Below are 16,719 nucleotides of genomic sequence, written 5' to 3'. Positions count from 1 at the left end.
CAACTCAGAATGATGCCCCACTTTAATCAAAGAGGCCCGAAAAATAATACTTCATTAGACAATGGATCATCAATGTGGTATGACATTACTAGTAAGTTCCGAATTTGATCCTTAGTCATCACTAATTAATTATTTTTGTGAAACAAGGAATTCAAACTGAAAATGCCACAATGTTAAACAAATACAAGGGGGCTGCATTGGGCATATTAGTAAAGTTGAGATGATGGAAAAGGAATTAGGATGGCCATAGATTCATGAGTTTGAAAGCTTATAAGATGATACAGCTGTTTATAATATTCTGAGGAAAGATTTTACAATTCTTAAAAACGGTAACAATCATTTTATCCTTGAATTTCTTCTCTCGTGTTATTAATTAATGTACCAGACATGTGCGCTTGCTCACATTTTATAACAATAAACTATCAGATCATACTGCATTTCATTGGGTTTTCTTGTTGCACCCTTGTTGCAGTGACCTCCTTGAAACAAATAATGCGGCTGCATGTTTTCACAATGTCTATCTCAACAAAATCTAGTGTTATCACTTCTATATCACCCTACCGTGCCAAGGAACCTCACCAGCTCTGTCTTTATAATTGGACAAGGGTCTTGTTCAGTGGCAGACCCTGACCATCCACTATGCAGTTTACCTTTAGCCTTGCAAGCTGACGTCAGGCGTTCAAACAATGTCTGGATGCGCTGATCATGAATCATGATCCTCATCCGACCAGAAACCATCCTGTTGACTGGAACATGCATTCATCAACCCAACCCAGCATAACTGCCTTTCAGTGTAATCCTGGGTGTGATGAAAGCTGCTATTTTCCATGTGTGTATAAAGAACCCCTTCAAAAGATCAGACATGCTTGTGAACTGAGACCACCTGATCTATAACTAAGTGTTTGTCTAATACATATACTCAACCTCTGACTCCATCCTCACACAAGCAAAGCCTTATAAGATCAGCATCACCTGCTATCATTATTTTTATACATTATTATATTATCCTCATTTTGAATCGCAAACCAATAATAATAACAACCTCTAACATCATTATCCTTGAATATTAGTATAATTACCATTACAGGGATTATATCCTTACATCGGCTCAAATGAATTGACACACTTACTCACTTACTCTTCCCTACCCCCCTCTAAGCCCTCTTCCACTTATGACCCTCTTTTATAAGAGCAACCCCTCCAAAGGGCACATGTATTTTTGGGTCTGTGCTTTGGGACAGAGCTGCAGCTCTTTGGGGCCTCTTATACTACATACCAACTTAAACAGCATTGCAATACATTTCCTTTCCAGAAAAACACATTGTCTGCACTGATAAATGCACACAAGAACAGATGCTAGCTGCAAGCCTCAACTTATAAATTCTTAATCAATATCTGCTTTATAAATACAGTCCTAAAACTTTGGAGCTGAACTCAAAATCAGAGTTAGGGCCAGAGTACTACATCCTTCTGACAATAGCATGTTTATGATGTAATATGTACACGCTCTGAAGACAGGTATAAAAATAAATCTCGGTCTCCTAATCGCTGAGGCATCTTGCTTCCCAGCCAACACAATTCTCAAATCTCCTTATGGAAAGTTGAATTGCATCTACCTCCCTGTCAATAATACCCACCCGACACCCTGAGAGGGACAACCAGCTGTCCTGTTGAAACACACACCCTGCCAACATTCCTCTGCACTGCAATCAGCCGATCCCCCCACTCTGACGTACAACAGTTTGAACCCCCTCAGAGTTAAAAGAGCCATCAGTTTCATCAGCTTTCACACTTAACATCATCTCCCCCCTGTGATTTTAAAATGTGTTTGTCCTTGTTGCTAGCAATTGTAGACCTTAATTGGGGGGAATTCAGAGAACTGCATCCAACCATTTTTTAAACTTTCTGAAACCAAGAATCTGACCATTTCATGCAGCAATTTCCCAGTTGTTCAGAGGTGAAACATTCACACTTCCGCCATTTTTCATATGTGCTAACGTGTGACAAGAGACTGTCCTCAAAGTGCGCACCATTATTCATATATGAATGGTTATCAATTCTCACGTTGCCACCAAGCTGAAGCCACTGCCCAGTGCTGTAAGATGTATTACCACCAATGACCACTAGATGTTTGCTCCAGAAGATCTCAAAATGAACAGCTGACTCTTTTATAAGCAGGCAGCTACCTTTTTATCAGAATGTCCTTGCAAGAAAAACGATACAATAGGTTGTAATCTCAATCACCCAAAAACTATATATATTTACATTTAAGTGAAAGATGCCACCTAGTGGCCATAGTAATTATGGCGTATATATGTTGACAAATTTCCACATTGGAAGATTGCTGTGAATGGAGCCAGTCCCCAGACAGTGGACTTTGTAGTAGTCACTATAACCGATGCCACATTTCTCTAACCTTTACGAACTTATTTTTAAAAAATGATTTGTTATGTTTTTGGGAAGCACAGTTAAATTATGTTATCCTGCTGATTACTCCTGATAGAGGCACCAGATCAGAAAAAGGTTCCTATACGTTGTTCTGGATTGCACATTGTTAAATTACGTAATTTGGAGGACACAACACAACTATTTACACATAGTGTTGCTTGGCAACTTTAGCATCTATTTAGAGTCATGTTTGTGTACCCCTGAAGAATGTAAAACCAAAATACATTCTCATTTTAGTTCTGTATAATCTCCACCAACCAGAAATATCTTTAGCTGCTAAAATCTTCATTGTGTCCACTACCTAGTCACTAACTTTGCCTGCCATTTAGTGCTGGGCAGCAGGGAATAATACTAATGAGTTTGGTGAGACAGAATGAAAGTTACAGGCTATAAAAACAACACAAGGAGCTGAAAGATACTAAAACGCTCCATAAAGCTGAGTGGAATTGCAGAGATGGTGACAATTGTCTGTGGGTTTGACACTACAAGCGTGCCCTTTTACAATACACGTAGCTATGTGATCCATGGTACATGTTTTATTTCATTGTGGCTTAACAATCAGGATCGTTCCTCAGTGATGTGACAAAAAATATGTTTGACCAAATGTTTTATTTCTCATTATTGAAATGATGGAGATGTTTGTGTTTGTGTCAGTATCTAACCAAAGTATGTTTGCATGTTCATAAGAAGGGGCCATAGTGGAGTTTATGGAGGTAAACCCAGCCAGAGGTTGAAAGGATAAACAGGGTCAGACAGAGTCAGACTGTGATATCCTACAACAGCTACCGTGGAGCCCACAGATCACTGTGGTGCTAATCTCCCTCATGACAACGAGTTGATGGACTGGCAGCAATAGCTCTATTGCGTGGATGCCAGACCACTGTGTGTCTCTGGAAAGCAAAACGCTTGGGGGAAGGACTGGGGGCAAATAAAGGCCATGCTTTGGGGTGATATACTTAGGCATAGTTTGAGTTGCTCAGACTAGCTCCCTGATTTCCAAAGCATCCATTTGTAGCTATATTGGGATGGAAGAAGAGGGCAGCGGAAACTCTTGCAAAGGGGGTGATTGCTAAATCTAAAATAGCCTCTCAACAGGAACGTGGGTTTGTTGGCCACAGTTGTCATTAAAGCTTTCAGCCGTTAACAGCTGAAGATCACAGATGTTGAGAAGTCAGCACGCACACACACAAAGATTTACTGTGGATGATTAAGGCATGAAATTAATTTTAGCTCTACAACACACAGGAGTTTGACAGACAAAAGCATCACCTTTGTTTGAAGACGAGACAAGACAATCTGCATTGGAGAGTGAACATTCAATAATCCCATGAGTGAAGTTGCTAATATACAAATAGATACATATATTGTCAGCTGTATTTGTTGTGTAACTTATTTACCTTCCTGGGAGGAATTACTTTTTTTACACAATAAATGTATAGTTTTTTATGTGTTCTGTAATGAATTTATACTGAATTTCACAATTTTTTCAGCCGTGTCAAAATACCAAGGGGCAGTTCAGAATAATTTCCTCTAAGTTTTGCAATTTCAACATATCAAAAACTTGGAAATAACTTCCCATGGATCAATATACAGCTGTGATTGAATTACTATTATGTTAACTTGCAGGCCTATAAAGCTTTGTGCATGCCAATAAGATCCTTTTCTGTATAAGTGTATAATTTAGGTGTCAGTCTGTTAGTTAGTCTATTAACTCATTATCAAGCCATGACAAGCTTCAGCTGCTTGATAACAAGCTAATATTTATTATCAGGTGTGTTAGAGTGGGGAGATACCTAAAACATGCAGGGCAGTAGCTCTCCAGGAGCAGGGTTGGTGACCACTGGGTCTACACCTTTGAAGCTATAAATGACCCTACCAGTTTTTTGTTTTTGTTTTTTTTATGTCTTAAAGTCTGAAGTCATGAAAAAATGCTGATCTTAATAACAGCATTGCATGTTTTGTACTCACTGAACAGGGCACTGATGCAAAAGGAGAGAAAAATGTTGCCACAACTGTCAAAGAGAATGGAAATCACAAGCAGCAAGGTAGGAAGATACTCTGAGAGGCTCCACAAAGGTAACCTGACAAGTTGACCTCACTTTTGGTTATGTCTTCTCAGAAAACGTATCAGTGGACTCTGATGCAGCTCAGACTGCTGAAACTGTTCCCCAATCCCACCAGCCTCTCACCTCCATCACCAAACCAGATTCAGTGTCTTCAGCCTTAACTAACTCTCTTCAGTCTCCTGTGGAAACCCCCATAATGCCTGGTGGGTCATTTATTGTTCATGTTTAATTACTTACTGACTGCCCTGCTCAATGAGTTTGAAGATTCATCAGTGGGGAAACTGATGCAACAACAGGTTGTAAAAGGTTGCAAAGATGTTTCAGTGACATAAAATCAGGGTCAAGTTAGAAAAATCAAGTATTTTGGTCTTTTCTCCAGAATTATAGTAGTAAAAGTCCTATTTTCCATAAAAATAAAATTAATTACTGATCAAAATATCAATCCCGATATGGTTACATGGAATTCAAAGCATTGCATGACAATCAATCAAGAGCTTTCTGAAATATCAGTGTTGATCAATTCTGCTACAAATATGGAGCCAGATTAAGCTGAGAGAATCAGTCAAACCATCAGCCATCAACATGATGATTTTGATTTAAGCTACAGTAAATAGTAGTTGGCTAATATTCTACAGTACCAAAACCTTAAAAAATTAATAACCTTTAATTCAACTAATGGTTACATCGGTGCTGTGTAAAGTTTTGTTCATTTGCCTATTGTGCATTATACATTACATTATGTATGTTGCAATATTTTATACTTGAAATGGCATCACAGTGAGTGATCATTTTAAAAAGTATTTTTCTTCTTCAGACCAGGAAGATTTAAGTCTTCTTACCAAACCCCATCATCCCCTCACTGCAATGACAAAAGCCAGCTCTGAAGCGCCAGCAGTTCCTCAGTCTCCTGCCTCAGTGGCCAAAGCAACACAAGAAACACCAGAAAAGTCACCAGTAGAGTCTCTTGCTAAAAGTGGTGAGTAGAAAGCCATCTGTGTTGTGTTTTTTTAATTTATATATATATATATATATATATACCACTGAGACACAGAATCTCCTTTGTTAGTTTAACTAGATACAATATCTACCACTCCTTAATTCAGCTATTCAGATTCTGACTTTTTTCAGATGCCAATGAACACCAGCCCCATCTCCCCGTCACTGCTATGAGCGTCAAACCCAGTCCTGAGGGTCTGCTTGCAGCCAAACCTGCTCAGTCTCCGGCATCAGTGCCTAAAGCAGCAAGTGTTTCTACTGCAGAGGCTCCAACAGGGGAAGCAGGGGAATATCCTTTTAAAAGAGGTCAGTTAAAGGGATGTACTGTATATAATAATATTGTGTGCAGACTCTACAAAATATGGGATTTGGTCCCCAGCACTCATATGAAAACATGTTTGTTTTGTTGACATTGTATTGGACTATGTAGCTGTCCACACATTTGTAAAGAATAGAGGCTGGAGATGTTTCTTTCCCTACTCACTTGTCTTCCACATTCTGTATGCAGTAATTTTTAGTCATCTTTTTAACTCATAGTAATTCACTTTCTTACCCTAATCAGACCGACACGGTGACGTGGGTTAAACCTGCGTCAGGGGTCTATCTGTATGATTCAGTCAGCCCACATCATCCAACCCTCCTTCATGACCTCAAGGGATTAAAAGTCTGTCTTCTGCAATTTGCACTGCTGCAAATGCATGCAGCGATTGATGCACTTTATGCTGCTTGGTTTTTAACTATGTGTTCTATTTATCATAGGTTTTTAGGTTATTTAATTATTTATATTAGGGGGTCTATTTCTTAATGTTATTTATTTTGTATGCTGCTGGAGTAACAAATTTCGTTCCTTCATGTTTTTAACATGTATGAATGACAATAAAACTGAGGTGATTGGAACTGAACTGAACTGATGACCCTCTATACAACCAGGGTCAATTTTTGCATGAAGTAGGTCCTCAATGTGGGTTGACATTCAGGAATCTGTTGCTCTTCTTGATCATATCTTTGATTGGTGCTGATTGTAGAGCATTACTTTTAATGTTTCATAAGGTTGTCACATAAAGAACCTCATAAACAGATGATTACTTGGAGTGGCTCCACATTGTCGACTGTACCCGACATGTTAATTCCACAGAGTACATATAGTATCTATTTTTATTGACTTCAGTCAGTGACCTATCTGAAAATGCTGGTCTTATGTGAATGGTGACAACATGTCTTGGGCCAGTATCCAACAGTCCAACATTAATAGATCAAATGAGAGTCGAACGAGCATCACAAGACCTGCGTCATACAAGCGTCTGTCGGAAAGTGGAATAACAGATGATGAGGGTTTTACGTATTAGATTCTAAGTATTAGATTTCTTGCTTTGGCAATTTAAGGTCACACAACTACCCTTCACAACTCTTAAATATTAAAACACACTAGCAACCATCCCGATCACCGTAGCAACCGCATAACAATACTCTTAAGAACCACTTTTCATCAACCAACTAACATCCTATAACCACTCAGAATACCTTAACAACCCTGCTAGTAACCACCTAGCAGTGCCTTAGCAACTACCCTGAAAATCTGAACAATTATTTAACAATAACATCCTAACAACCACACTAATAATCATCTAGAATAAAGCAACCATCATGACACCCAATGAACCACCATGAAATAGCCTAGCAAACATACAGTATACTGTAGCAACCACCTAGCAATGCCCTACGAAACCCTGGCATAGTGACTGTCAGGGCCCCAAAAATAGGAGCACATAGCTACAATAACTCAGACTCTAGGGGTGGCCAACAGTGTATTTTTCATTACAACCAATCACCTTAATCCAGTGGACTTTGCCGTAGTCACGGGGCAACGTTTATAGGAAATGTAACCTTTTTTTACTATGTTCTGGGGTTTTTTCTCCAATATATATGTCTGGTGCTTTGGCTTCACTTACACATCAACTAATATTTCATCTGTTACTTACTTACTGACATTTCAACTGCTTTCATCAGTTACTCTTCATCTGACCATCTGGTTTCAGTAGTTACACGTCATCTGACATTTCAACTGCTTTCAGTGCTTTGACCAAACATCAGACCCTTTCAAGTTTCAAGTTCACACATTTGAAGAACAAGAAAAAAAAAGGACACTAAACTGTCATTTCAACTCCTTTCAGTCATTTCATTAATTAGGGCCCGAGCGGCGACTGCAAGTCGCCTGGCGAAAGCCCTATTGAAATTCGTTCATGCCCCAACGTGCAAGTGACCCCAAAGTGCAAGTGACCCCAAAGTAATCAAGTAATCATGTGGTATGGAAGACCCCCGGGGAAAAATGCTATATTGAAATTGTAATGTTTATTATTATTATTAGGGCCCGAGCGGCGACTGCAAGTCGCCTGGCGAAAGCCCTATTGAAATTGTAATGTTTATTATTATTATTAGGGCCCGAGCGGCGACTGCAAGTCGCCTGGTGAAAGCCCTATTGAAATTGTAATGTTTATTATTATTATTATTATTATTATTATTATTATTATTATTATTATTATTATTATTATTATTATTCCGACATTTCGTGCCCCAATTTCGCCCCTTTCCCAAATGCGAAAATGCTTATACTTTTGCACGGACGTCCGGCCTCATCCGAAATTCGATATGTTTGGGTGGTCGCACATGGTCGACGCAGAATGGCGGAATAGCGCCCCCTAAAAGTCCAAAAATGCCCATAGGGAATTTTGCTAACTTTGTCCTATGCTCACAAAATTCGGTACACATATGTATTATACCCACATATGCAAAAAAGCCTCTTGACCTCATGACCTCAACCCAACAGGAAGTCGGCCATTTTGGTTTTGATTTTTCCCGCCTAAAATTAACTCCTCCCACAGCGTTCGCCCGATCAAGTTCAAATTAGGTACGCAACATCTCCAGACCTAGCTGAGCTTAAGTTGTGCTCTGCGCATCCGTAGGTCAAAGGGCGTGTCTGCCAGGGCTCAACTAACTTTGGCGTGCTCGCCATGTACATACGAGTGGCTCTCACGCCCACATACTTCATCCAATCAGCTTCAAACTTGCTGGACATGATGATGGCTCCGCCCTGAACGTCCCGATATATTAACTTCCCACGTAACTCATAGCGCCCCCCGGTGGTAACAGGAAGTGAACTTAAATTCATGAAAAATACATAGTTGACCCCATCAACTTCATTCCACTTCTAAAACATGCAGAACCAGTTGGTGAAGCTACATTATGAACACTGTGAAGCTACGAGTAATGGCGTCCCTGTGGGGGCGTGGCTACCATCAATTCCTCGCCATGAAAATATGTTTGGCTTTTTGATGGCTTTATTGAACACGTATCATCATGAATATTGATACACAGGTCCAGGGTGGAGACCTCTTCCATCTGATAGGGGTGTTGCTCATGTCGCCCCCTAGTGGAAACAGGAAGTGCCATTTTTTGCATCAACATTGTCCGATTTCCACGAAACTTCACATGTGTGATGAGGGACTGACCCTGAACACACCTGCATGCATCCCTTTACTGCCCCCTGGTGGATGAACCATCAACTGCTCATAACTCCCTCATGCTTTGTCCCATTTCCACGAAACTTCACATGTGTGATGAGGGACTGACCCTGAAGACACCTGCACGCATCCCATTACTGCCCCCTGGTGGATGAACCATCAAATGCTCATAACTCCCTCTTGCTTTGTCCGATTCACTCCAAACTTCACATGACTGATGAGTGGCCGCCCTGAACACACCAGACCACACCAGACCATATGTGTAACTACCTGTGACTGCCCCCTACTGGATGAACGAAACATTACATTTTTGGCCTCCTTCCAGGTTTTTTCTCACTTTCTGCTTCACGCCACAGCCCCGCCATGCCTCAGGCCCCGCGGTGGCATGGGTGAGCGAGGGCCCGCCATCGCCGCTTGCGGCTTTAATTCTATTTGGAATGCCCCCTTTAATTTCAACTGTTTTAATGTTTGTAGTATGTCACATTTCAACAGCAAATTTTCAGCAGCGAACAAACAATCCTCTCTAGTTTGTCATTTTTTGCTTCTCTTCTAATACTATTTATTCCTGATTCCAGTCATTATAGTATTCCATTTCCACTTGTGCAGGAACATCTGGAGTTAAGGAGGTGCCGTCCAACGTATCCAAGGAACAGTCGGGCTCTGAATCCCAGTCTTTTGCCCTTCTCCCCCTTACAGCTGCACCCAAACCTGATCAGAGTACCACTTCAGCACCAGAATCCCCTACAACAAAGCCAGGCCAATATCCGTTTAAACGTGGTGAGCGCAATGCTACAAAATTAGTAATATTGAGATATTATCAAAAATTTCTCAATCATACAAAAGGTGGTTTTGAAACATGCTTCTTTCTCTCTTCATTAGATGTCAGTGAACCCAAGCCGTACCTGTCTCTCACTGCCATGACCAAACCCAACACAGAGTCTTCATCATCTGCTATACCAGCACCAGCTCAGTCTTCTCCAAGTCTTTCAGGATCACAGGACCCTATTGTAAAGCCAGGGGAATATCCCTTTAAGCGAGGTGAGTTCAACAAAAGCTTTCCTGCATTCGTCTTCACTTTGTAATGCATATTGTTAAGTATTTTAAATGTAATATATTTATTTTTTAAATAATCTATTTTACTGTAAAGTTTTTTTTGTCTCTTCACCTCATTAGTACCAGTTCTCAAGACACCCAGTCCCAGCCTAAAGAGAAGTGTGAGCTTCCCTCAATCAGCAGGTAAAATATGTTAAATCCTAATTAGGTCTGGTACATACTGCACCAACAGTTTATAATAAATTATTGTATGAAATTAAAGTTTGAGCTGATTATGGTGCTAGATGAAAAGTTAGGTCATCACAAAAGTTATGACAATTTATCTGTAGGGTGACATATGTAAACCTGTATCAAATGTAATAACAATGCATCTAATAGTTGTCAGAGCATGTCACTAAAAACCACAAATGTCACCCAGATATTCTTCATTCAGTTCAGAATGCTCCAACACTTTCTGCATTTGCACGTGTGGGTTTTTTTTTCTTTTAGCATTTTACAAAATATACTAAAATGTGACAAATCTGCAAGTTTGCGCTTTATATATATATATATATATCCATATGGATACATATATTGCTCTTTTTTGTTTGTGTCACTTTTTCATCCATCTCATTTTGTTTCTCTTGTTCACTCTGACTCTCTCCACCTGTGTCTTTACAGAAAAATTACTTCCCTCCAAATCAATCATAAAATCTGGTTTCTCACCTAAATTGGACAAGTAAGTTGTTAGCATGAACCCTGTTTTATAACATTCAGTTAATTTACTCTTCCCTATGATAGACAAAAGTGGTATTTGGTCAGTTTGCAGCATATTGGCAGATTTAGTACAAAAACATATTTCTATCTGCATTCGAAATATTGGCGAAATCTGTAGGTGATTGTTGCTTGTTGTTCTCTGTTTCTCCACAGGAAAGCAAACAAAGGAGGAGGGTTTGACTTCAAGCAGGATTTGATGAAATCTCAAACACTTCCACGCTCCAATGGAGCACAGGCCAAACGAGCTCTCTTTGAGAGGATGAACTCAGAGCCCACTAAGTAAGTGCATTTAAAATATTTTCCATATCGTCCTAAGCCATATCATTAGTGCCAGATATGAATTACATTTTGTCACACCTTGAGTTGCTTTTCTTGTGAATAGGCCAAAGGACTCTAAGCCTAAACTGAAGCGCTCTCAGAGTTTTGGCATGTCCAGTGCCAGCGGTATTAAACAGATTCTCTTGGAGTGGTGCCGCTCGAAAACGATTGGCTATCAGGTATGGCAATGGGATGTATTTTCCTTTTCTGTCATATGTTCCCCTTTAAATCAGATGCTCTTTATTTGATGACATACTGCATGTATATTTACCAATTAACGTGCTTTGGAGCCCTTTTCTTATGAGAGATGTACAGTCTTCACCGTCTACCCCTTTATCTTACACATTTAACATGATGCAAATTAATTTTGTTGTGTTCAAGTCTGCTAAATGTATCTCAAAAGTCTGGAAAAGAAGGCAAGGGAGTCTGTTTAATTAGTATTTATTTAGATTTTTCAGTAATACATAGTAAGCTTCTGTCAGTTAATTAGAAGTTCTGCACTACTCAATAATACACAGTAATAAAAAGTTCATTCATTCATACTGCATAATCTTCCTTCCAGAATATAGACATCCAAAATTTCTCCTCCTGTTGGAGTGATGGGATGGCTTTCTGTGCTCTGGTCCACTCTTTCTTCCCACTGGAGTTTGATTACAACACTCTGGACCCTGCAAACCGCAAACACAACTTACAGCTGGCATTCACCACCGCAGAGTAAGTGGCAAGAATACACTGAATACACTGCAAAAATTAGAGGTATTTTAACTTTGCTGATAGTTTTTGTAGGCCGTGATACCTTGGTATGATAAATTTTACCAAAATGGACCACAGTTTAGTCGACTGGTAGTTACTCAGCAATTACTTTGATGATGTACAAATTCCCTTTTTTTTTGGCCACGGCTATTTGCGCTGTAAATCTCCTTTTACTGTACTTTCCTTTTGAAAAAAAGAAATCTAAACTAAAAGGGAGTAATTTATATCCACTTACATCCACTTATGTAGCACTAAATGTTATTTCACTCCAGCAAATCAAATCTTGAGTAAGGCAAGATGTGGGTTAACATGGATTTAACCCACATCTCCTGCTAAATTCTCCTTCTTATCTAACATACAAACATTCACACACATCTTGTCCTGGGCCGCAGCTTGTTGAACGAGCTTCCAAACAAACATTTGCTGGGGAAAAGTGCACTGCCAGTTAGCAGGCTAGATAGCTAGTTAGCTGCACAGTTAACAGCATAGTATACAAATGTCACCTCAGGCCCATTAGATGCTGGTTTAATAATAATAACCGTTGCTCTCGAAAATTCTTGTTAGCGACACACTTGTCTGTCTGTGATTTGTAGCTACAGCAGTTTGTTTGCTTTGTCTCCATTCTTAATAGTGTAACACAGATTGCTTGCTAGCCAAAGTCAGTCAAACAAACCTCTGACATGCCTGCACAGCCAGCCAGCAATTTTCTTCATTCCTATAATACAAAACTATTAATAGTACATTTTAAAAACAACTTGAAATTATTTTTGACTGCAGAGAGAAATCATTAAATGATTTAAGTCGGACTAAGAACAGCTGTGTTTTAAATTAGATGCTAACATCAACATTTGCTGATGTGTAGCTCGTACAGTGTTTAGTACAGTAACATTTGCTAATTACCACTAAACAAAAAGTACAGCTAAGGCTAATGAGAATGTCATTAGTTTTTAAGATGTTTGGTCATTAATCAAAGTGTTGGACATATTATGTCCCCATGATGACAGTGACTGAAAGGTTAAAGGTTCATGGACACAAAATCACAAAAGTCATTCTCAGGGTGGCACAATAGGAAAAATCATAGGAAAAGTAATTATAGTTAACGTGAACTAAAACTAGCAGTGAAAAAATAACTACAATGAACAAAATAATAAAATGTTTAAATTAATTAATAAACAATGACTTGGTAAACCGTATTTGGTGTCATGCATTCTTTTATCCTTTTCAGCTTCTACAATTCAAGACTTTCCTCCTAATACCTGGAAAAACTAAAAAAAAAAAAAACTAAAACTACGTAATCACTTATTAAACTAACTAAAACTAAACTGAAATAAAACAAAAACTAAATAAAAATGGAAACTAATGAAAATTTTAAAACTATAATAACCATGGCACCAACCTCTTTGGTTGATGAATGTCCATAAAAGTTTTAAAGGCAATCCAGCTGACAGTTGTTCAAACGGTACGCCTATGGGAGGCTCAGCATCATGTGTCTGGATTTGTTTTGAATGTCAGCATTTCTTTATTTAATTAAAACTAGAAAAATCCCTTCCATTACTTTCTATTTCAATTATATTGACTGTGATTTTATGTTTGCCCCTCCCCCACAGGGAGCAGGCAGACTGTCTCCGTCTGATCGAGGTGGACGACATGTTGGAGATGGGGGACAGGCCTGACCCCATGTGTGTGTTTACATACGTCCAGTCCCTCTACAACCACCTGAAGCAGTTTGAATAATAACTCTGTATCAGAGTACATTTACAAAGTATACATTCTACTTTAACTCCCTGTATTGCTGTTGGTAATCACAGTGTGTTGTGAACACTTTGAATAAGCTAATGACTAATGAGGAGCCCAAAATCTTCAAATCACCTAAACAATGCTCTTGGGGTTTGACAAATATATTTGTCTGTGTGTGTTTACCATTTCCCCCAATTTCCTCTCTCATCTGCAGTGGAAAGACACTATCTTAAAATCCAGCTTCATATAATGTGACATGTGTGGCTCAAAATGTTGCTCTGTTTACAAAAGGGAGCTCAGAGGTCAAGTCAATGGCCATAATCAAAGGAAGAAAGAAAACATATTTGTAATAGCTGCTGTTGTCAATCAATGTTAAAATGTTAAGTAACATGTGCAATGTTATGAGCCCAAGATTCATGAATCAGTGTGGAGACACTCCAGTTACAATGAACAGAGGTTTTGCTTAAGTCTTGCAATGTGGCAAAATAAGGTAATTTTCTAGTATTTCTAATATGAGGTGCAAATGTTTTACATTGTTGTTAGAGGGATGACCTGTCACTTGCTCCTCACTAAAGGCTGCTGAGTAAAAACAAACATGTACAAGTGCAAAAGGTGGAGTTTAATACTAAATAACTCAAGTTTTAAAAATTTCGTTTTTTTTTAGGTGACACAGTTTATGATCATCATCAGGAGTCAACTTCAGGTCAGTTAGTTCAGATACAAATATGAGATTTATGATGGATCTGCTATTGATAATTCAATAATTAGAAACCAATTGGAAGTGTATGATATCTTGATGTGGAGAATCTTCAAAAAAGTGTAGGCCTATACGAAGATAGGAGAAAGGACAGGGTCTAGATGCTGGTGGAGGTGGATAAAGCTAGCAACAGATGGTTGATCGAAACCTTTTGGACGAATCTTCCTTCCTGGATATCATGAAGAGATAAGGTGGTGATGGGGCAGAACTGGGTTATGCAAAAGCAGGTCTGAATGGCAGAATTGCAACGATATTTAGAGAACAGCACAGGGAACTGATTGGCACGAGGAACGTGAGCAGAAAGACCATTGGTCAGTTATGGTGGCATCAGAGGCAGAACAAGATCTTCCTCCTTGAACTTGATCCAACATTTTAGTAGTTGTCATGACATCAGCACAGACACAGACAGGTTTTATGCTACACAACTCAGTATTTAAGTGGACATAACATATGTTTTGTGATTATCATTTATATACTGTTGTTGTCTTTGTTAAAGATAGTAAAATATCCATAAAACATGAGATGAATCTATGTAAAAGTGCTTTCGGAAAGTCAAAAGCCAGGACTTTAGCCTGCTTTGAATGCTCCATTTGCAAAGTTATCTGTATTTCCCATCGAACTGATGTCTGATTTTTTTTTTGGTGCATGTCCACAAATGGCCATCTGTTCCGTCGTTTTTCTTGCTAAGGTTATTCATGTGACATATTATGAATTGAATTTGTTGTTTAAACATGTATGGATGTATTTTAGAAGTTGACATTTTGAGTAAAGATGAGAAAAAGAGGTGAAATCCTTCTACTACTGCTCCTTGTTTACATGATCTCAGCTTTTGGAAGCTAGTGGGCTTATCAGGAGGGGGGGGGGGGGGGTCTTAGAGACATAAGCTAAAATGGCCTTTTTCAGACAGAGGCTGAAGTGAGGGCCAGTATAAGATAACTAAGGTGTTTTTTTTTACTGTAAATCATGCAAAGATACTCAAGTAGAGTCCCAGAATACACATATGACAGGAAATGTGCGTGGTATGTCCCATTTAAATATAAATGAGTTAATGTTATTCAGTACAAGGACCAAAAAGTGCCATAGGTCAGGAAATGAAAAAAGCAAGTATGAACTTTCATGGCCAGCATCTGTTGGGGATCCCCAAACATCCATTTTGACATTGATATTTAAGTATACTGGAAACTTCACTGTTTGTGTTCCAACAGTATGCAAAAAGAGAGATAATGATATGCTGATCTGATACTAGCAAATGTGATGATGAGGGCAGTCCAACCCAGCTAAGCTCTTATAACTAACCAGGGGTCCACATTTAAGACACCAATTGAAGAAGCCATAATAACAATCCTCAGGTGGAGTGCACACTGCCATCTACTGGTGAAATAAATTCAGTGCAATTAACCAGCACATCAGTATTAGTACCCCACACACCTCCTGCAGCACAAGTGTAGTATGAATAGTGTTGCAGTGGTTTAACTACCCTGATGTCTTTACTTTGTGTGTTTTGCAGTTTTTTACTGTCTACTAAGCTTTAGATTTGAGCATAATGTGATATAGCTAACAGAAACACATAAATTGCTGCGGCTATTATTAAACACTTTATTTTACAGTGGAATAAATAAACCTTTGAATAAATCTTTCAAATGTACACATTTTTGAAACTATTTTTCTTGCAACCAAAGCATGCAAACAAATTAAATAGATTCATGTCTCCACTGAAAATGCAGTTATATTACATTACACTTACCCTGTAGTTAAAGGTTAGATTCGTCTTGTTCATGCTCACCATTACAATATCTCTTCTGAATTCACTCTCAATGTAAGTGATGCGGGATAAAATGCAGTCTTCATTTTGAGAAAAAAATGTATTTAAAAGTTTATCTGAAGATAAGATGAAACTTAAGTCATCTCAGTTAGTCAAATTAAGTGGATATCTTCAACAGTGTTTCCGTGTTCAGCTGCAGTGGGTGGATAGTAACAATTCGGCACTTAAAAAATGGTAGATTTGACTCATTTGGACGGCTTCATATTAGCTTCAAATAAACATTTAAATACACCTTTGCACAGAAGGAGGACCATGTTTTTTGTATCCCATCACTTACATTGTTAGTGCATTGTGAAGGAATCTTCTTATGGTCAGTATGAACAGGAGGAATGATTACAGCAAGAAAAACATGTCAATATTAATTATTAAACAGTCAGGTACTGTTGTTTTAGGATAGAAAAAGTGTGAATCTATCCTTTAAGACCATGTTTAAGAAGCACAGAGAAGCTACAGGATGTGGCAGGTATCATTTAATATTTTTATTATTATCAATGA

At 38.7% G+C, this 16,719-nt stretch overlaps 1 protein-coding gene across 1 annotated transcript; it reads left to right on the top strand.

The window, feature by feature from the left end:
• The first annotated feature begins 5,647 nt into the window (after positions 1-5,647).
• Positions 5,648-15,207, top strand: LOC133994162 (smoothelin-like protein 2). Its single transcript, XM_062433377.1, has 9 exons — positions 5,648-5,816; positions 9,635-9,805; positions 9,908-10,066; positions 10,202-10,264; positions 10,742-10,799; positions 10,991-11,116; positions 11,220-11,334; positions 11,718-11,869; positions 13,516-15,207. Exons 1-9 carry the CDS (start codon positions 5,681-5,683, stop codon positions 13,640-13,642), a joined length of 1,107 nt encoding a protein of 368 aa, XP_062289361.1. The 5' UTR covers positions 5,648-5,680; the 3' UTR covers positions 13,643-15,207.
• The last annotated feature ends 1,512 nt before the right edge of the window (positions 15,208-16,719 follow it).

Source organism: Scomber scombrus, chromosome 14 (genome assembly GCF_963691925.1).
Source record: "Scomber scombrus chromosome 14, fScoSco1.1, whole genome shotgun sequence".
Taxonomy (NCBI): Eukaryota; Metazoa; Chordata; class Actinopteri; order Scombriformes; family Scombridae; genus Scomber; species Scomber scombrus.
The sequence above is the reverse complement of the archived record's forward strand: the minus strand, read 5'-3'. Positions and strand labels throughout refer to the sequence as shown.

Excerpts from the sequence above, each read along its gene's own strand:
- LOC133994162 (XM_062433377.1), top strand. The coding sequence starts at position 5,681 with ATGAGCGTCAAACCCAGTCCTGAGGGTCTGCTTGCAGCCAAACCTGCT. Across the intron at positions 9,806-9,907 it reads CCAATATCCGTTTAAACGTG|ATGTCAGTGAACCCAAGCCG; the intron begins GTGAGCGCAATG and ends TCTCTTCATTAG. Across the intron at positions 11,870-13,515 it reads CTGGCATTCACCACCGCAGA|GGAGCAGGCAGACTGTCTCC; the intron begins GTAAGTGGCAAG and ends CCTCCCCCACAG.